The sequence below is a fragment of the Mastigoproctus giganteus genome, chromosome 9, assembly GCF_048544385.1.
Source record: "Mastigoproctus giganteus isolate SK-2022 chromosome 9, ASM4854438v1, whole genome shotgun sequence".
Classification (NCBI taxonomy): Eukaryota; Metazoa; Arthropoda; class Arachnida; order Uropygi; family Thelyphonidae; genus Mastigoproctus; species Mastigoproctus giganteus.
The window spans coordinates 86,028,932-86,052,054 of record NC_143583.1 but is presented as its reverse complement, the minus strand read 5'-3'; the positions used below and the strand labels follow the sequence as shown (position 1 = coordinate 86,052,054).

At 38.7% G+C, this 23,123-nt stretch overlaps 1 protein-coding gene across 1 annotated transcript in view; it reads left to right on the top strand.

Annotated features, from left to right (window-relative positions):
* l(1)G0196 (inositol hexakisphosphate and diphosphoinositol-pentakisphosphate kinase) overlaps window positions 1-23,123 on the top strand; it is an 832,616-nt gene that overhangs the window by 490,194 nt on the left and 319,299 nt on the right. The window contains exon 17 of the mRNA XM_090381508.1: window positions 15,071-15,183. Within this exon, the coding sequence (XP_090237634.1) occupies window positions 15,071-15,183 (113 nt within the window). The remainder of the gene's footprint in view (window positions 1-15,070; window positions 15,184-23,123) is intronic.

Below are 23,123 nucleotides of genomic sequence, written 5' to 3'. Positions count from 1 at the left end.
TATCCTAGACCTCATCATCACACATGAATCAGATGACATAACAGGGCTGACAGTAGAGGAACCAGTAGCAGGAAGTGATCACGGAGCTCTACAGTGGATGATGACGAGAGAGGTAGCAGTAGTTAAAGGCAAAGGAATGGGTTTTAATTTCAGAAAAGGAAATTACGATGCCTTAAGGTACTACATGGCCTCTATTAACTGGATAGATATCGTGCAGAGAATGAATACAATTGAACTGTGGTACGCTTTTAAAACATTAATCACAGATGCCTTGAATGCGTATATACCATTAAAAAAATACTCCACGAGAAGGGTTCCAAGTTGGATGAATAGTGAAGTTGCCGCATTACTTGAGCAGAAAAAGGTGGCATGGAAAGGTTACAGAGCAATAAAAAGTACTGAAGCCTATAACAGCTACAAGGTGATGTGTAATAGAGCCACAGAAAAGGTTCGACAGGCAGAGGCAGCTTATGAGAAATCACTAGCAAACAGAGCAAAGAGGGGGGATAAAGAATTCTTCACATATATAAATGCTAAGAAGAGCAGGACAAACCAGATCGGACCTTTACGTAAGGGAAATGGGATAGTAATAAATACACCAGCTGCCGTTGCAGATGAACTCAACAGTTATTTTGCATCGATATTTACAAATGAAAAGCCTTTTGTGGCAATGGGAAATTGTGGGAACGAAGTTAAAAAATATGTAATTAATGATATTGAAATTTCGCAAGATTATTTAATGAAAAAACTTTCGAGCCTACAGACCAGTAAGGCTCCTGGAGTTGATGGAATATACCCTATAATCTTAAGAGAGGTGGCAAGCGAGTGCATTGAACCATTCAGGCTAATTATGCGAGCATCACTAGACTCTGGGGAGATTCCCTTGGATTGGAAAAGTGCAAATGTATCTCCCATACATAAGGGTGGCTCTAAAAGTGAAGTTGGAAATTACCGACCTGTCAGTCTGACTTCAGTAGTAGGGAAAATCATGGAGGCAATGATCAAGGGTGGAATTCAGGATCATTTGGATCGAATTGAAATACTCAAGGATACTCAGCATGGTTTTGTAAAGGGAAAATCATGTTTAACAAATCTGGTTCGCTATTTCGAAAGGGTCACTCACGAGCTGGATTTAGGGAATAATTTCGACATTGTTTATTTAGATTTCAGCAAAGCTTTTGACTCAGTCCCACATGAGCGGTTGCTTTATAAGCTGGAACAGGTTGGGATCACTGGGAAAATCCTTAGATGGATAGAAGGATGGCTTCAGGGCAGGAGGCAGAGGGTTGTGATAAATGGCTATTCCTCAGATTAGGTTGATGTAAGAAGTGGGGTTCCCCAAGGATCAGTATTAGGACCACTGTTGTTTTTAATTTTCATAAACGACATTGATGAAGGGATAGAGGGCGTGATGTCTAAATTTGCAGATGATGTTAAAATTGGTAGAGTAGTTAATGATCACTGTCAAGCTGAGCTTCTTCAGAGAGACCTAGATAGACTTCAGGAATGGTCAGAAAAATGGCAGCTGTGCTTTAATCCAACAAAGTGTAAGGTATTACACCTGGGAAACAGTAATCCCAAAATAACGTATTCACTTGGTGGAGTTCAACTAAACCCAGTACTGGAGGAAAGTGACTTGGGTGTTAAGATATGGTCAGACATGAAATTCTCTGATCATTGTAAACAGGTTGCAGAGTTTGGAAACTAGACACCTTAGAGGAGATTTGATTGAGGTGTTTAAGGCTCTGAGAGGCATCAGTAAAATGAATGAGGACAAAATTTTCAAGATTATAAATGATGCTAGAACTAGGGGACATAAATTCAAGTTATGGGGGGAAATGTTTAGATTGGACTGCAGGAAGTTTTATTTTAGCCAGCGAGTTATAAATTACTGGAATAGGTTGCCTTCATGGGTGGTGGAGGCCAACAGTTTGGGGAAATTCAAAGGTCATCTTGATAGTACTTTCGAGTAAGGGAAGCGCATAGGATGATAGGTTTAATTTCCTTTTTATTTATTTTTTATTTTATTTTTTTATTTATTGATTATTATTAATTAGTTATTTATTTTATTTATCTATTTATTTATTTATTTTTTGTTTTTATCATTGTTTTGTTCGGATTTTTTTTTTTTTTTCGTTGGTGCAGCATAAGCCATAGGCTTTCTTGCACCATGCGGCCGTTACTAATACTAATATAGGAGCAATATTCTATTAGTCATTCCCTGGTTACGTAAAACTTGACTTACGTAAGAAGTCCTGGAAAGTATGTCCGGGATTTGCTGTATTTTTGGATTGGTTACTATGGGTACCTCCCCTGAGTCCAAGGAAGCTCTCATGATTATGGCTAAGGGTTTGCTTACTTCCCTTGCTGCCTCCTTTAATATAACTGGATAGATCCCATCCACCCCAGGTGCCTTTCTTGTGTTTATCTTCAACAATTTCTCCTCCACTTTACTCTCAGTTATTACAAGATTCTCTAGCTTACTGCCAGAGTTGAATACACCTCTGGCATTCCCCTCGCTGAATAACTCCATATGTGAATGTCGATGCAAAATATTCATTTAGTTTGTTAGCTACCTGAGCAGGATCATCAACAGTTGAACCATTGATATCAAGTGGACCAATCTGATTCATCCCCTTCCTTCTTCCATAAATCTCTGGGAAGGTCAAAACTTGCTACGGGATTGTCCACTCTGTCAGTAAGATGGGAGTTGGGAATCTGATTAGCATTAAGATCCCATTCTTGCTGCCAAGAAACATGGGTTGGAGTATCCTGTTTAAATAGTGAAGGATCACTCCAGATTGGGTGCCTGGTGTTCAGTCATTGTGGAGGTGCATTCTAGATGTCGTCATGCAGAGGTAACTCTGTCCTGTTTTGGATATGCCGCAGCTGTTTAATTGTCTTTTCCTGATGAAGGGGGTTTGTCTTTGAAGATGAGAAGGAGAAATGTTCGTAAGAACTGGCAACCACTCAGTTTTGGTAGGCATAATTGTGCCAGTGATGTTTCTCATAGTTTGGTTTAGTTGGATGTCAATGAGGTTTGTGTGGGCAGAACTTTGCGAAACTGGACAGCAATACTCTGCAATGGAATAGCAAAGTCCAAAGCAGGAAGTTCTTCAAGTATGGGCATTAGCTCCCCATCTTGATCTGGAAAGCGTACTCAATAAGTTATTTTTTGTCCGGAGTTGTCTCTCACTTTTAACAAGTGGTGTTTGTATGTCAGAGTACGATCCATAGTAATTCCAAGATAAGTTGGATACTTGTCATGTCTTAAACAATGGTTGTCTTAATGGATGTGGCCCCGAGTGCCAAGCGATTTCTCTGAGATTATATATATATATATATATATATGAGTGCTCTTTCTAAGGAACAAAGTTTAATTTCCTTTCTAGTATCTTTTTCTCTTTTGTTTGTCTCAAGTGGTTCTGTGCTTCAAGTGTTAAAGCAAGAACACTGAAAAGAAAACTACCTTTCTTTATTCTGTGTATATATATTATTCACTAAAAACTTTACTAACTTCTACAACCACTTGGTCACTAGTGGCACTGCTCCTGCTTCCATGTGGTGGAGCCAGTAACCTGGGAGGAAAAATTCCCTCTCCCAGGGCTAAAAGGAGCAAACGTGGAATCTGGTAATTTTCCTCCAATTAAGCCTCGACATTCATGTTTAAAAGTAAATGACTCTGACCATGACACATCACAGTTGAAAAGACTGAGGACTGAAAAAGTGCAACAGGAATTCCCATCTTTCCTTCTCTTCCACTCCTTGTCAACCAAATCTATAACTATGCTCTCCCCATTTCTGATACAGAAATGCTTGGAAAGCTCAGTGGGTTTGCCTAAAATGGTGAAAAGACTTAGATCCGGAGATTTGCTAATAGAAATTGTGAGTCATAAGCAATCAGAGACTGCTGAATCTCTCAAACTTTAGTGGTATTTCTGTGCAAGTTTACCCCAAATGCAACACTAAATATCTCTAATGGGGTAATTGCTGAGTGGGTCTTGATCAACGTCATAGAAGATGAACTGATTCAAGAGTTAAAAGAATAAAAAGTCACGTAAACTAAGTGGATTACAATTAGAAAAGATGGTCAGCTTGTTCCCACGCGGAACATCATCCTAACGTTTGGCACACCAAATTTACAATTGAGTGTTAAAGCCAGCTATCTCAATTGCCATATAAGACCCTACATTCCTAATTCCATCAGGTGTTATAAGTGTCAAAAGTTTGGGCACTCTCAGACTATCTGTCGAGGGGATGCAGTGTGCCCAAACTATGGTTCAAAATCCTGAAACACCACATTGTCTGAAATGTCAAGGCCAACACCCCGCATATTCAAGATCCTGTGAACTGTGGAAAACAGGAAAAAAGATCCAAAAATACAAAGTAGAGCGTAAAGTGACTTACCAGGAGGCAAAGAAGCAAATTATACTTACTACACCAAAATATACCTATGCTGCTGCAGCAGCTACTCAAACTGACGTGTCAGTTCCCCCAACCATGTCTATTACAGATTGGGTCCGAGAAATACTGTCAGCCACACAGCAATCTACTAAGGAACAGCATGCAATAAATCGTGCCACAACACACCAATTACAGTACTGCCAACTGCATCACAGTCTTCCTGAGAAACTATAAAAACTAAAATAACAGTCCCAATGCAGAAAAGTTGGCCAAATTTAACAAATATGGATACAGATGAAAACATCAACCGAGATGAGCCAATCTTAGATCTTGGGGGGAGACAAAGACCAATAGATTGACAGTAGCCACTGGCAGAGGTGAAAGAGATTCTTGCACTGCTTCTATTAGAATGAGCAGAAGCCTGAAAAACAAGATGCATGGTATTTAGAGACTGCTGGGAGCCATTGCGGTACAAGTAAACACATGGGTTGTGTTAGGGTAGCTAAGAATAGAAACAGGTGCAGGTATACTTGCGTGTACACCAATGCTAGGAGTTTAGTAAATAAATTTGATGAATTTGAGGTATTGCTCAAAACATCGAAGGCAGATATTGTTGGGATATCAGAGACGTGGTGTCACACAGATATAAGGGATGCGGAACTGCAATTTGGGGAGTACAACGTCTACAGAAAGGATAGACAGGATAGGAAGGGGGGAGGTGTTATGCTATTAGTTAAGAAACACATAAAAACCAAGGAAGTGAAGCCAGTCGACATCGCTGGACAGTGCAGTGTGGAGTCAGTTTGGTGTGACATAAACATTGGGAGATCAAAATTGAGAGTAGGAGTGTGCTATAGGCCTAATGACTCTGATGAGTATAATAAGGAACTGTACAGGGAAATAGAGTGGGCCAGTAAATCAGAGTGTCTTATAATGGGAGATTTTAATTTCCCAGATATTGACTGGATTTTGGGGGCTGGTTACTCACACACTAGCAGGGCTTTTGTGGATTTATTGGATGATTGTTTTCTACATCAGCATGTTCAGGAGGCAACTAGAGGGAGTAATACTCTTGATTTGATTATCAGCAGTGATTCTTCATGCATTAAGAATCTGCAGATAAATGAACCACTAGGTGGCAGTGATCACAGTGTTCTGAAGTGGGATTTACTCAAAGAGGTAACTACCATTAGGGGTAAAGGGAAGGGTTATTGCTTCCGTAAAGACAACTACGATGGACTGAGACAGTATTTAAATTCTATACAGTGGGACCAACTGATGATGTTACCAACAGCAAATTCAAAATGGGAAGCATTCAAAGAACTTATCTTGGAAGCTACTAGGCTTTACATACCAACTAAGAAATATTGTTCAAGGTTTAGGCCAAAATGGATGTCAGATGAACTAATGAGGCATATGGCAGAGAAGAAAAATGCCTGGGATACATACAAATTAACACATGACACAGAAGCCTATGATAGATACAAGTTGATATGCAACCAAGTTACAAAGGAGGTTAGGCAGGCGAAGGCAGATTACGAGAAATCCTGGGCAAGGGATGCAAAGAAAAACAGCAAAGAGTTCTTTACTTATGTAAACTCTAGAAGGAAGGGGATGAATCAGATTGGTCCACTTGATATTGATGGGTCAAGTGTTGATGATCCTGCTCAGGTAGCTAACAAACTAAATGAATATTTTGCATCGACATTCACACATGAGGAGTTATTCAGCGAGGGGAATGCCAGAAGTGTATTCAACTCTAGCAGTAAGCTACAGAATCTTGAAATAACTGGGAGTAAAGTGGAGGAGAAACTGTTGAAGATAAACACAAGAAAGGCACCCGGGGTGGATGGGATCTATCCAGTTATATTAAAGGAGGCAGCAAAGGAAGTAAGCAAACCCTTAGCCATAATTATGAGAGCTTCCTTGGACTCAGGGGAGGTACCCATAGACTGGAAATGTGCAAATGTGACCCCAATTCACAAAGGAGGATCAAAGGCTGACACAAGTAATTATAGACCTGTGAGCTTAACTTCTGTTCCAGGAAAATTAATGGAGGCACTGGTTAAAGAAGCACTGCAGGATCATTTAGACAAGACTTCAGTTATAGCTCAGACACAGCATGGTTTTGTTAAGGGGAAGTCTTGCCTGACCAACTTGATTGGATACTATGATGCAGTCACAAAAGAACTGGATGCAGGGAATAACTTTGATATTATATACTTGGATCTTAGAAAGGCTTTTGATACTGTTGCACATGGAAGACTGCTACACAAATTGGAGCAGTGTGACATTGGAGGCAAATTGCTGCTATGGATAAAGGGGTGGTTGAGGGGGAGAAGATAGAGAGTGGTAATCAATGGACACTGCTCATCGTGGACTGATGTTATTAGTGGAGTCCCTCAGGGCTCAGTGTTGGGTCCATTATTGTTTTCTGTATTTATAAATGATATTGATGATGGTATATCGGGCTTAATGTCCAAGTTTGCAGACGATACAAAGGTTGGCAGGGTTGTCAAGGACACTGCTGACACTATGCTGCTGCAACAGGATCTGGAAAGGTTGAGCAGATGGGCTGAGAGGTGGCAAATGAAGTTTAACATTGACAAATGTAAAGTACTACACATGGGAAACAGCAACCCCAGAGCAACGTATCAACTCTGTGGTACAACACTGACAGTGGTAGAGAATGAAAGGGACTTGGGGGTGGTTGTGAAGGCAGATATGAAGTTCTCTGAGCAGTGCAGACGGGCTGCAAGAGTAGCTCATGGAGTATTGTCAATGATATACAGGAATTTTTCCAGCAGGGATAAGGAGGTGATTATTCCATTGTATAAGGCGATGGTCAGGCCACACCTAGAGTACTGTATACAGGTCTGGAGGCCTCATTTCAAGAAGGATGTAGAGCTGCTGGAAGGAGTACAGAGAAGGGCAACAAGATTAGTGAATGGAACAAAGGGGTGCTCTTACGAAGAAAGGCTTAAGTTTTGCAAATTACAGTGTCTGGAGACTAGGCACCAGCGAGGTGATCTGATAGAGGTGTATAAAGCCTTGAATGGTTTAAGCATGCTCAATGCTGATGGGATTCTTCCTCTAGCTCAGAAAAATCACCTGAGAGGGCATAAATTCAAATTGAGGAAAGACAGATGTAGGATAGACGTGCGGAAATTTGCCTTTAGCCAGCGGGTGGTTGGTTGGTGGAACAGACTTCCATCCCTTGTGGTGGAGGTTGATAGCCTAAATAAGTTTAAGGCTCAGCTGGACAGGTATTTTGAACGAACAGAGGGGTGAAGTGGAAGTGGTTTTTTTTTTTTTTTTTTTTGGCTGATTCTGCATAAGCTTGCTTTCTTGCATCAAATGCCTCTACTAATGCCAATGCTAATGCTAATGCTAATGTTAGATCTGTACGCAGAAGATGACATGGACACAGGGCATCCTATCCTTTCGAAAAAAGAAAGAATAAAATTGGAGAGACAAAAATGGACTGGACCTAAAAAGCAGACTGAATCAAGCCCAACTGCTTAAAACAAATAATGGATCATATCATACAGGGGAACTGTAGAGGCCTACATAGCAACATTGATGATATCTATGACCTAATCCAACAGTATAGTCCGGTAAGCATATGTTTACAAGAAACTAAAAGTAATTCCAAAAATCAAGAACTATACTGTATATCAGCATAATAGAAATAACAATAACATTGTACATGGAGGTGTGGCCATTCTTGTAAACTCAAGAATCCCTGCTAAACACATTCCACTGCAGACCTCCTTAGAAGCAGTAGCAATACATATCTCCTCAGGAATCATGTTAGCAATAGTTTCAATCTCTCTATCACCAAACAAAGAATATACTTCTAATGACTTAGAAGAACTTCTGTTGCAAATCCCTCCTCCCTTTTGTTTATTTGGAGATTTTAATGCACACCACCACTCTGAGGGTCCCCACATACAGACAGACGAGGAAATCTTCTGCAATCACTGCTTAACAAACATAATCTAACACTGTTGAATACTGGTGCAGATACTTACATTCATTTCGCCACTAGAACAACTACGGCTATAAACTTAACAATCTGCTCTCCAATGTTGTATCCACTCAACCGCTGGTTAACTCTGGACAATCTGCTAAACAGTGACCATTATCTGATAATTTGTGAAATCCAAACAACTAGAATCCTTCAGGCAAATAATTACCACCTTGAATGGAAATTTTCCAAGGCTGATTGGAAGTTGTTTGCTTCTAATATCTCTTTTGACAATGAAATTATCAAACATCAATCCATTGATGATGCCACACAACACATCACAACTAAGATTCTAAATGCGACAGCTAAGTCCATACCAAAACTTTGTACTGGTTCTTTTAAACAGGCCAATCAGTGGTGGAGTGATGCATGCTAGCTTGCCAAAAAAGAGAAAAACTGGGTATGGAACCTGTTTCGTAAACACCCAACAATGGAGAACCTTATAAATTTCAAAAAACTTAAGCAAAAGCAGGATTTGTAAGGAAAAAGGCTAAAATAGATTCTTGGATCCAGTTTGCTTCTACTATAACGAAGAATACCAATAGCAGATTAATCTGGAATAAAATAAAAACTGAATGGTAGATTTCTACAAGCATCCTCAACTCAGATGTAATGGTTTAAACTCAGATTCAATCCTCAGATTTAATGGGCAAGATTTATCTCCAGTTGAAATAGCTAATGCTCTGGCAGAAAAATTTGCACAAATCTCAGATACATCTGCATATGAATCATCCTTTCAGCAACAAAACAAGGGCTGAGTAATGAAAATTAAATTTTAACACAAGACTGTCATTCCCATATAATCAATCATTTACAATTTTGGAGCTACAAGATGCTCTAAACAAATAAAAAAATATGGGGTGTCTGGCCCTGATGGGATTTGTTACTTCATGTTGCAACACCTAGACAAAAAGGTATTAATTTCGCTATTGCGGTTTCTGAATCGAATCTTCTTCCAAAGCTACTATCCTCATTCATGGTGTCATTCAACAGTGCTAGCATTTCTCAAACCTGGAAAAGATCAGATGAATCCACAACTATAGACCAGTATCCCTTACCAGCTGCTTAGGCAAGACATTAGAAAAGATGATACACAATAGACTTGTATGGTACATAGAATCCCACTCAGTCATCAATGGCTTTCACCATTAGGTCTTATGTGGATTGGTTTTTCTGTAAAAATCGATCCACATTAGACTTAATGGTGAAAGCCGAATGTCACATACGGAAAGCCTTTATCTGAAAAGAACATCTTGTCATGGTGTGCCTAGATATTGAAAAGGCATTTGACACCACCTCTATGCCATTGGACTCAGAGGTCGACTCCCAATGATCATCGAGAGAGAGTTACCTTAAAAATAGAACATTTCAAGTGAACTACTGTAATGCTCTTTCACAATGTCTTATTCAAAGAGGCGTACTACAGGTAATAGAAAGATTGGTCCTTAATGCTTAACTCTTTGCTCTTAGAATGAACAGTTTAGCGCAGAATGTTTCTGGTAATGTAGACATTTATCTTCGTGCTGATGACCTTGCAATATATTGCCATTCACAGAATATGTGTTCCATTGAAAGACAACTATCGTGGAAGCTACTAGGCTTTACATACCAACTAAGAAATATTGTTCAAGGTTTAGGCCTAAATGGTTGTCAGATGAACTAATGAGGCATATGGCAGAGAAGAAAAATGCATGGGATACATACAAATTAACACGTGACACGGACGCCTATGATAGATACAAGTTGATCTGTAACCAAGTTACAAAGGAGGTTAGGCAGGCGAAGGCAGATTACGAGAGATCCTTGGCAAGGGATGCGAAGAAAAACAGCAAAGAGTTCTTTACTTATGTAAACTCTAGAAGGAAGGGGATGAATCAGATTGGTCCACTTGAGATCGATGGGTCAACTGTTGATGACCCTGCTCGGGTAGCTAACAAACTAAATGAATATTTTGCATCGACATTCACACATGAGGAGTTATTCAGCGAGGGGAATGCCAGAGGTGTATTCAACTCTAGCAGTAAGCTAGAGAATCTTGTAATAACTGAGAGCAAAGTGGAGGAGAAATTGTTGAAGATAAACACAAGAAAGGCACCTGGGGTGGATGGGATCTATCCAGTTATATTAAAGGAGGCAGCAAAGGAGGTAAGCAAACCCTTAGCCATAATTATGAGAGCTTCCTTGGACTCAGGGGAGGTACCCATTGACTGGAGATGTGAATGTGACCCCAATTCACAAAGGGGGATCAAAGGCTGACACAAGTAATTATAGACCTGTGAGTTTAACTTCTGTTCCCGGAAAATTAATGGAGGCACTGGTTAAAGAAGCACTGCAGGATCATTTAGACAAGACTTCAGTTATAGCTAGGACACAGCATGGTTTTGTTAAGGGGAAGTCTTGCCTGACCAATTTGATTGGATACTATGATGCAGTCACAAAAGAACTGGATGCAGGGAATAACTTTGATATTATATACTTGGATCTTAGAAAGGCTTTTGATACTGTTGCACATGGAAGACTGCTGCACAAATTGGAGCAGTGTGGCATTGGAGGCAAGTTGCTGCTATGGATAAAGGGGTGGTTGAGGGGGAGAAGACAGAGAGTGGTAATCAATGGACACTGCTCATCGTGGACTAATGTTATTAGTGGAGTCCCTCAGGGTTCAGTATTGGGGCCTTTATTGTTTTCTGTATTTATAAATGATATTGATGATGGTATATCAGGCTTAATGTCCAAGTTTGCAGACGATACGAAGGTTGGCAGGGTTGTCAAGGACACTACTGACACTATGCTGCTGCAACAGGATTTGGAAAGGTTGAGCAGATGGGCTTCGAGGTGGCAAATGAAGTTTAACATTGACAAATGTAAAGTACTACATATGGGAAACAGCAACCCCAGAGCAACGTATCAACTCTGTGGTACTACACTGACAGTGGTAGAGAATGAAAGGGACCTGGGGGTGGTGGTGCAGGCAGATATGAAGTTCTCTGAGCAGTGCAGACGAGCTGCAAGAGTAGCTCATGGTGTATTGTCAATGATATATAGGAATTTTTCTAGCAGGGATAAGGAGGTGATTATTCCCTTGTATAAGGCAATGGTCAGGCCACACCTAGAGTACTGTATACAGGCCTGGAGGCCTCATTTCAGGAAGGATGTAGAGCTGCTGGAACGAGTACAGAGAAGGGCAACTAGATTGGTGAATGGGACAAAGGGGTTCTCTTACGAAGAAAGGCTTAAGTTTTGCAAATTACAGTGTCTGGAAACTAGGCACCAGCGGGGTGATCTGATAGAGGTGTACAAAGCCTTGAATGGTTTGAGCATGCTCAATGCTGTTGGGATTCTTCCTCTAGCTCAGAAAAATCACCTGAGAGGGCATAAATTCAAATTGAGGAAAGACAGATGTAGGATAGATGTGCGGAAATTTGCCTTTAGCCAGCGGGTGGTTGGTGGGTGGAACAGACTTCCATCCCTTGTCGTGGAAGTTGATAGCCTAAATAAGTTTAAGGCTCAGCTGGACAGGTATTTCGAACGAACAGAGGGGTGAAGTGGAAGTGGTTATTTTTATTTATTTATGTTACTTTTTTTTTTTTTTTTTGGCTGATGCTGCATAAGCTTGCTTTCTTGCATCAAATGCCTCTACTAATGCTAATGCTAATGCTAACTACAACTTGCAATAAACAAAATAGTGTCATGGACTTCACATAATGGGTATCGTCTATCAGCAACCAAAACTACAGCCATTCACTTTTGTTAAAAACATCAGCTACATCCAGAACCCGAATTATCATTAGGAAACCAATCAATATCAATTACCAGCAATATCCGATTCTTGGGCATGACATTTGACACCAAACTGACATTCCAGAAACATATACAACAAGCATGACCTGTCTGTATGAAAAAGCTGAATATACTTAGTCATCTCATCTATGACATGGGGCCTGATCATTGTACTCTACTCCAGTTTATGACTTTGCTCGAAAGACTCTGCTAGCATCTCTCAACACAATACAACATAGTACACTCAGGACTGCCCTTGGGGCATTCAGGACTTCGCCAGTCGAAAGCCTATATGTAGAAGCCAATGAACCACCACTCAACTTTCGGAGAATGGTGCTGCTCCTCAACTATGCTGTTAAAATAAATAGCCTTCCATCTCATCCTATCTGGTCACACCTCTATGATCCTCAATGGGTAAACCTTTTTAGAAATAAGCTTCATGAAAACAAACCTACAGGAATCCGCCTAAAAGAACTAATTCAGCAGTTGAATATGCATTTGGCCAATTCTCATCAAGACAGAGAAATTGTGCAGTTTCCATGGGAAGCATGCATATCGTCATGTGATGATTACTTCCAACGTTAGGTAGTAGTAGTGGCATATGATGCAAGAAAGCAAGTGTATGAGCTTATGCAGCATCAGCCAAAAAAAAAAAAAAAAAAAATCACACCATTCCCTCCAAATGCCTGTCCAGTTCCTCCTTAAATTTATTCAACCTATCAACTTCCACAACGACCGATGGAAGTTTGTTCCAGCAATTAACCACCCACTGGCTAAAGGCAAATTTCTGCACATCTATTCTAAATCTGTCCCTTCTTAATTTGAATTTATGCCCCCTTAGGTTCGTAATCTAAACAAGTGGAAGGCCTTATACATGTATAAGGCCATTCAAGGCCTTATACACCTCAATCAGATCACTGTGCAGGTGCCTAGACACCAGCCACTGCAATTTGCAGAACTTAAGACTCTCTTGGTAAGCGGATCCCTTCATTACCCTCACCAATCTTGTTGCCCTTCTCTGTACACACTCAAGCAAATCTACATCCTTCCTAAAATGAGGCCTCCAGACCTGTACGCAGTACTCAAGGCGTGGCCTGACCATTGCCTTATACAGAGGGACAATCACCTCCTTTTCCCTGCTGGCAAAATTCCTATATATCATTGACAAAACCCCATGACCTGCCCTAGCAGCCTGTCTGCACTGCTCAGAAAATTTCATATCTGATTGCACAATTACTCCCAGGTCTTTTTCATTTTCTACCACCTTAAGTGTAGTACCACACAGTTGGTACGTTTCTCTGGGGTTACTTCTACCCATATGCAGTACTTTGCATTTGTCAAGGTTAAATTCAGTTGTCACTTCTTAGCCCATCTGCCCAAATTATCTAGATCCTGTTGCAGTAGCACACTGCCATTGCTGTCATTAACAACCCTGCCAACCTTTGTATCATCTGCAAACTTCGACATTAAGCCTGATATACCTTCATCAATAAATATACAAAACAACAGTGGACCCAACACCGAACCCTGTGGGACTCCACTAATAACATTATTCGACAAAGAGCAGCACCCATTGATTACCACCTTCTGTCTTCTCCCACTTAACCATCCTTTTATCCATTGTAGCAACTTACCCTTAATACCATTCTGCTCCAATAGGTAAAACACTCCCTGAACAATCAAACCTTTCAGAAACTGCATGCAACCCACTCCTTGGCAAATGCACAAACTATGCAAATTTATACTGACGGCTCCAAAAGTGACAGCTGTGGGAGCTGCTGTGGTTCTACCAAAATCAACAGTCTCTGTTGAATTACCATGCAGGAATACAGTGTTTTCACTGCAGAACTCCATGCCATCAAGATGGGTTTGACCTTCCTTGCTAATGACTTCACTCTGAAAAATATTATCTACACAGACTCTTTGAGTGCAGTGACAGCCATCTGTGGCAATTCTCGCTCTCCACATCCATTTGTAAATCAAATAAGAAATAAAATATCGGAACTTCATAACAATAGGCGGACTGTCACCTTTTGTTGGATTCCAGGACATGCTGGAATTCATTCCTTCCTATTTACTAAAACAGCTCGCCCCAGCTGTTTTCCTAGCACACAAACCAACCCTTCTCTAGAATTTTCTTATTTTTTTTTCACACGGCAGTATGGCCCTTTCGTGTTTCAATGTAACCTCCATAACAATCATTTTCATGTTCACACCTCTGCTAAATATATCAAGCTTACCCAAATTTATCAGTCACCCTGATGCCGTTTCTTTTTGATGCAAAAACTGGACATCCATTAATTTCCTGTTTACTTCCTAACAGTGGCTTAGATCAAAAGAGACGCTTCGTAATCCCATTTTACGGTCCTATTGTTCTTGCCTTCAGTACCCCTTTCATGCCTGTTCTCAAATGGCACCCCCTTCTTTAGTCATTGCGCTGTCTTTGTTTGTTCTCTTTTATTATTGAAATTACTTGTTTACCCTTAGCTGCTATTTTAATTCACACACCTAAAACTGTCCATTACTAAATCCAGTGTTCTTCCAACTTTACCCTTATTTCCATTAAAACTAAACATCCAATCTTAATACTTACTATCTTTAACTTAATACTCAGGCATTAATGCTAATTCTCACTTTCCATTGCCCTTCCTGGATTTATTTTAGCAAAACAAATAATTCTATTTTAATTTATAAGATCTGCAAATTCTAAGCACTTAGAGTCAGCATATCTTACAATAAAGTATATCTTATTAGAATGTAGTCATCACTGTATGAAATGCAGCTGTCAAATCCATACATTTTCCTTTCTGCTAGCATTGAATTTTTAATTAAATTAATCATTTTTAAAAATTATAGGGTTTATTAGCTTTAGAAGGAGAATTGACACCCATTCTTGTCCAAATGGTGAAAAGTGCCAATACCAATGGCCTTTTGGATAATGATTGTGACTCAAGTAATTACCAAAACATGTAAGTACTTTAGCTTTGTAGATAATTTTTTTTTTTATAATTCACTCAGTATAGATTACTGTTTTACCTTGCTTGCAAATGTAATCCTATACCAAAATAGCTTACTGTCTCTTGTCTTATTTTTTTTTTTTTTACAGAGATTTCCCCCTTTTCTTTTATTTTTTATAGACTTCTGAAACATGAAAGGTATTGGTCCCTATAGTACTCTGCTACCTAGTGCAGGTAGGTAGCAGAGTACTACCTAGTGCAGGTTGAAAGTCGAGAAGAGCAAAAATACTTACTAATACTGTAGATAGCTAATTTCAGGATGATTGTTCCGAAGAACAAAAGTAAAGGGGATAAAAAGGAAGAGGGGGGAAAAGTTAGTTTGATATGTGTGCAGTTGATTTGGCTCGTTGACATATCTATTTAGACTGATTTAAAAGAAAGTGTCTTTCTAATTCTCCATATATACCCCCAGGGGCTCACATCTGATGAGCATGGGCTTGGCACACCCAGGGTCCTGAGCTGGATATCATCATTCTTCTCTTTCTTGGTGATTCCTTTCTTCTCTCTCTCTCTCTCTCTCTCTCTCTCTCTCTCTCTCTCTCTCTCACCAACCCATGTATATGACAAAATATTTAATAAAATAAAATGAAAACTAAATACAGGATGAAAGTGTATATTTAATATAAAATAAAATATGCCGATAAAATTATAAAGCTATGAAATTAAAAGTAATAAAAACAGTGTATATATATATACGGTTTGTAGAATAAATAAAGTGTCTGTGAAAATGGAAAAGTACACAAGGTGCCAGAACTAAGTGAAGTAGTGGTTAAACAGATGAAAGAATTTGAAAAACCTAGTGCAAAAATGAACTGGAACCTGAGGGAAAAAAAGGAATATATAAGTAAATAAATAAATAACACTGTATTCAGATATGGGAGGTCAGTTTTAGCAAGAGGTTGAATCAGGGGATGGAAAATATGCAAAATCTGAATATAGTAGATGAAAATATGATACATAGCCAGGAAATTCATCAGGGGACTACTCCTGGTCATATACCAGGCACTGCATTTCCAAACTTGTCTGTAGTATTAGAAAAAGGGGGCAAATATGCGGCCTTTTATAATGGATTCACTAAACCTCCAATCAACTGCAGATGTGCCTAACTGTGCTTTTTTCTTTCTACCACGGTTTGTCATCTTGGAAGGTTGGAGCCATAATCTATAAACAATGTTATCTGATCATCTAAATTTTACCGGATTTTTTCTCCTGTAGTTCGGAATTATTCTTGTTCTATTTTCTGTTTCACATGTTCCTTCACATTTTGGTATGTCCATGCCCTTCTGTCTGACGTTTCATGTTTTTAGGCCATCTTTCCCTTTTTTTCAATGATAGCAGTCATCCCTATCTGTTTCTCTAAATCTATAAAAACTCAGTTACTTGTCATTGTTCCTTCCATTCCATCTTGGCTGTGTATGTCGCTCCTCCTCTCTACTTAATAACTCCCGGTAACTTTTAGTTTTGGTTTAGATTTCCCTTCTTCTCTACTAGCCTATGGTATTAACACCCATTTTTACTTGCTTTTACCAGAACCCTTTCTTTAAGGTTGGGCCTTACACACCCAGTAAGTTTAGTATTTTTAATGACATTTTCTACACTTTTTTTTCTTTATACTGTCTTTTTTCTATTTTTTTCCCCGTTTGTAAAACTATTGGTGCAATATGAGGATGATACAAACGCTCCATCTATCCTCAATCCTATCGTTATTTTTGCCTTCTTTTGAACATCTTTTCTCCCCTTCCCCTCCCCTACAATTTACCATTCCCTATACCATTTGCTTGTCTATACTTTTTCATTACCTTTCACCCCTTCCGCACTTCACATACAGCCGGTTGGGTGCCTGCCTGGCAACCCAAAAGTCACGGGTTCGAATCCCGCCTCAGGCTTGGATCAGAGTAGAAGGTGCAATATGGCCACAGAAGCCGATGCGCCAACAACTAACAAAAAAAAAACTTCACATACATTTGTATTATATTCCACATTACACTTTTGTAAATTTGTATTTATTTTAATTTATATTTTTTACACTGTGTAGGGACTACCTTGTCTACTAGTATTACAATAAAAGGCCGCATATTTGCCCCCCCCCCTTTTTCTAATACTACAAACAAGTTTGAAAACAGTGCCTGATACATGGTCAGGAGTAGTTCCCCTGATGAATTTCCTGGCTATTTTCATCTACTATATTCAGTTTTTGCATATTTGCCATCCCCTGATTCGACCCCTTGCTAAAATTGCCCTCCCATATCTAAATATACCGTTATTTATTTATTTACTTATATATTCCTTTTTTTCCCCTCAGTCCCAGTTAATTTTTGCGCTAAGTTTTTCAAATTCTTTCACCTGTTTAACCACTACTTCACTTCCACTTTCTACTATCCCTTAAACTTCCCTTAGTTCTGGAACCTTGTGTACTTTTCATTTCCATTTTCACAGACACTTTATTTATTCTACAAACAAAACATTATACAGGGTGATTTACTACCAGTGCGACAAACTTGCAGGAGGTGTAGGAGGCACAAAGATGAATTGGAATCACATAGCATTGCAGGGTCTGAAATGCCTTCGTCATGCGGTAGAGGACGTTGAAAGGGAGGTCGCGTGAACAGCGATCCCGCTGGAAGTCAGCATTTGCCAACCGTTTCTGTTGAAGAAACCAAGTAGCAAAAATCCTCCGGAGTGGATAATCCGCAGGCTCCAATGATTGGACGCGTTGCAGATGGTATGAACTCATTTGGTTTGTTGACAGTATCCTCCATACAGTGGATTGGGAAATACCCAATCGTTGGCCTATCGCTCGAGTACTCGTACTCGGATTGCCTTCTGCAAGACGTAGGACATTCTCCTCGTTGTCTGGCATCCTCGTCGTTCGCTCTCGATTCATGGTACCTCTCGTGAAACAACCAGTCTCATGTAACCTTCTGTGCACACATGCGAAAATCATATGATGAGGAGCACGCCTGTGCGGGAAATGTTCCTGGTACAAGTGCAGAGTGGTGCGCTCGTTACAGTCCGCAGCTCCATACTCGAGGTGCATGTCGGCCAGTTCAACGTTTGAATACTCATCCATCCTACTGCCTCAGGAACCAGTTCACAAATGCTGACTTCCAGCGGGATCGCTGTTCACACGACCTCGCATTCAAAGTCCTCTACCGCATGACGAAGGCATTTTGGACCCTGCAATGCTATGTGATTCCAATTCGTCTTTGTGCCCCCTACACCTCCTGCAAGTTTGTCGCACTGGTAGTGAATAACCCTGCATATATATATACACACAGTATATATATTATTATTTTTATATATAAATAAAATATTGATGACCAGATAAATGTGCATATGAAAAATACCCACGCGGAAAATTGCTCACACGGATAAACGCTCACATTATTTTTAGTTTACAAAAAACAAATTATTTCATATTTCAAAACACAACAAAATGTTGAATTTATATATTTTATTTCTACTTTTATACAATTCATTTTTATATAACTTTTGATATAAAACTTTTGATTTTAATATAAAGTAGAATATTTGGATGTAAATGTTTGTAAGGGAAATTACAGAAAATAAAATGCTCTGGTTTTATTGCAACTAAAGCCTTTTATTTTATTTATAAAAATAAATTATTTTTTCTCTGTCTTACAAAGTGAACAGTCAACACTTTGGTTTTTTATCAAGAAACAACTAATTCAGACATATTTCAGTGATTTATTTTTTTGCCAAGGATTTGAATAGAATTTTTTTCATTACTGTATGTTCGCCAATCCATGCAAGTATTTCAGTTTGTCTTCTACCTGCTCATATTCCTGCACAAGAGCTGCAACCAAGTCATGCAGTGCATCATATCTTCTCTTTTTCACCTCTAGATGGACCTGCCTAAGCATTAGCCAGTATCAATTTGTGTCAAGCCAGGTCCCTCTTCAGTCCAAACAAAAACCACACGCTGGGATGACTGCAGTGGAATATGGAATTAAGTGCATTGTGAAATCCCTCACAGGTTTGCAGTTTTAGGCGACCATTCAAGATCTGCATGATGATGATTCCATAGTCTTATTAGAAACTGGGGATCTCTACCTGTGGTACCCTCAATGTTTGTGGAAAAGAAGTACATGAGCACCTCATTATACTATCTTCATCTGGAAATGGGTGGCAAGCTCATCAAAGACACTTCTCACATCATGGACTGGGACAAAGGTTAATGCAGCATGAGTCTTCAGCTTGAGTTTTATATTTATATCAGTTTCAGATTCAGTCTTCAAGCTAACATTGCTGAGTTTCCTGATGAGACTGACACAGATGGAAATAGCACCCTTTGACCTCAGCATGTGAAAGGCAATCCTCACTGCATTCATGCAAGCCTTCTCAAAATCCACTAAAACCTTTTGAGGCACCAGATTTGGAACCAACAGCTTCATGATTTCAAACATTCTATTATAAGTATTCAAGTTATTTTTCTGTAACAAAATATAAATACATGGCAGGTGTGAGTTACCCACCTTGTCATGCCATGTAAAAACATGTTGGTAAAACATGTTTGGAACTTGATATGTTTGGAGTTAACCCACAAAAGTCTTACTTGTGTGCGAGTGACCAACTCACAAGTTCCAGTTAATATCTGGGAAGTTAAAATCTTCCATTATAATACATTCTGATTTACTAGCCCACTCTATTTCTCTATACAATTGTTCATTGTACTCATTCAAGTCATTAGGCCTAGAACACACTCCTACTCTTATTTTTGCTTTCGCAGTGCTTATTTCACACCAAACTGACACACCAGTGCACCGTCCATTTTTATCAACTGGATGCCCTTTTTTTTGTTTTTCTTAATTAACAGCATAACTCCTCCTCCCTTCTTATCCTTTCTGTACACATTGTACTCTCCAAATTCCAATTCTGCATTCCTAATATCTGTAGCATAATAATTTATTTACTATATTTCTAGCATTGGTATATATGCAAGTATGTATGTATACTTGCATGATGACTGCCATCAGTCCCTGAAACCACCAGTACCCCTCCCCTCGCTCCAGGCCGCTGCTTATTCTAATAGAAGTCATGCATAAGAATCAACTTCACCTCTGCATGCGGCTACTTTTAACCTATTAGTCTCTGAATCCCCCCCAAGCTAGCTGTTTTCCGATCCACCTAACACTGCCTCGATAGCATCAGCAAATATTCTTGCACCCTTTCTATTTAAGTGTATCCCATCCCTGTAGAAGCACTCTCTCCTGTTGACAAGCACAGACCATGCTAGAAACAATTCTACCCCATGAGCCTTGCATGTTTCCTCCAGGGCCGAATTGATTGAAAAGGCTCTCATCATGTACTCCCTCCTATCGTGTCTGGATAGTATTGCTTTTTTGCAACATTGACCTATACTTTTTAAGTAAATCTACAGATCTCCTACTCCTAATGTCATTCATGCCGTGTACAACAAATCACCCTTTATACCCTTAAAAGATGGTATATGCTTCACAACATCATCAACTTTTTCCCCTGGCAGAAATACCCTGGTCCTGTTCCATCTATCCTTTTTACACAATATATTACCCGTCTCACTGACAGTAGAGTCACCAACAATAACTAGTTCCTTTGGGACCAGCACATTCTGCCTTGGAGATTGCCACTGTGTTGCCTGATGCACATGAGTAAGCTTTGGCATTGAGTTGGACAGCTGAGAGCTTGACAGGCCCCTCATATTAATTTCTTCGAGGGCATCTACCCTGCACCTCAAGTTCTCGTAGATGCCCATTAGAATGCTGAGTTGACGCCTAACTTCTAGCCACTTACTGCACCTGGCACACACAAAGACATCCTCCTTCGCTAGATCGTGTTCTGTTCCAGAGAGTTTGGCAAACATTTCACAAGTTGCACATTTTTTTAGGCTGTGATGTGTTAGAGAATTGCCCCCCTCAGTTCTCCCCCTGAGTCACAGCACTCCTGCCACTTTGTGCCTGTTGCTTTGCTGCTCTCGTCTGGGGCATGATATTTTAAATTAATAAGATCAATAAATTTAATTAATTGTCAATACTACACTATATAATAGAATCCTAAATGCAGTGATGCGTATTACGCTATATAATTTTATGTTAGAACCTAGTTACCACAATTAAAAATTTTAATTCCCTACCACTCTCTATACAAAACCAATGACTTCAAGATTCGAAAGAAACAACGGCTTTACATATATTATATTAAGTAGTAATCAACAAAAACTCTTATCTAAATTAAAATTAAAAATAACCAGCGTAACTAGAGCTATAAGGCTACTTATAAAGTACAATATAAAATAACAATTAGGTAAATAAAACGGCAAACACTTATTGCTTTTTCAGAGCCTATAATTTTCAAAGAGAGCCAGCGCCATCTTTAAATAAGGACATTAAAGAAAATACCGAGCTTCAAATAATTAAAAAAAAGATTACTTCCAAAATTTATGGACAGAAATTGATACTTACTTGTATAAAATATCACCAAATGAAAATATGGATAGAGAAGATATATCTTTATGAGAATTTAAAGCTGCTTTGAATAACAATAAATCTGGAAAGTCTTCAGGTGAAGACAATATTAACATGGAATTAATAAAATATGCTGGTAATAATTTCCATAGATGCCTGTTAAGATTCTATAACTTAGTTCGGAACCAAGGAACAAGTCCATCAAGCTGGAAAAATGCCCCTGTCATTTCTATATTTAAAAAAGGGGGACAAATCTTGTGAGAATTTCAGAGGAATAAGCTTTTTAAATGTTGGATATAAATTATATGCACTATTGTCAGCAAAATTATGGAAATATATTGATCCATCATTATATGAAGAACAAAATGGATTTAGACAAAGATCCTATATTGACCCAGTTTTTACATTACAAATTTTAATAGAGAAAAACAGAGAATATAATATTGAAATACATTTTGCATTTATTAATTTCAGGAAAGCTTTTGATGTGGTCTCTAGAGGAAGATTATGGGAAATTTTAAAACAATTCAATATTCCTAATCAATTATTAAATGCTATAATGGATGTCTGTCATAATAACAGAATTTCAATAAAGTTTAACTCTGGATAACTGAATGGAAATCAGTCAATCAAGGAGTTCAAGGATGCTCGATGTCACCATCATTGTTTAATATTTATATAAATGCAATAGTCAAAGAATGGAAGAATACTATCAATTGTGGTTTTAAAATTGATCGAGTAACTAAATGAAATACTTTATTATTTGCGGACGATCAAATAATAATAGCTCAGAATGAATACAACTCAAAGATCAATTTTTACCTTAAACAATATTGCCAAAACATTTTGATTGGAAATTTCAAATGAAAAGACTAAAGTTATGGCATTTAAAGGTAATTATTCAATCAGAAACAAATAGTAATAGAAAATACCATCCTGTGAAACAAGTAAATTCATTTAAGGATCTTGGATGTTATCTTTTTTATGTCAAAGAAAAAGATTTAGAATTAAAACTTTTCAGTTTTCTAAAAGTTACAGGTTTAATTAACAATAACCTAAAACCGAATAGAATTCAAAAGCATACAAGGATAAAAATCTTGTAAGGTGATAACAAGATCCACTTTATGGAAGTGAAACATGGATAATTAAATCAAAAAAATGAGAAAAGGATTGAAAGTTCTGAAATGAAATTTATTCGCCGAACCTGTGGCTATATTTTTTAGATAAGAAGGAAAGTTCTGATGTTCTTAAAGAATTAGGTATTGATCCAATAATAGATAGAATATACAAATATAGAGGAAAATGGATTAATCGTTTGGATAGGATGAGTCTAGCAAGATTACCAAAGAAGATTATGAAATATCGATCAGTTAAAAAAAGAGATCCAGGATGCTTGAAGAAAAGGAAAAGATGGACTGAGACCAGAAT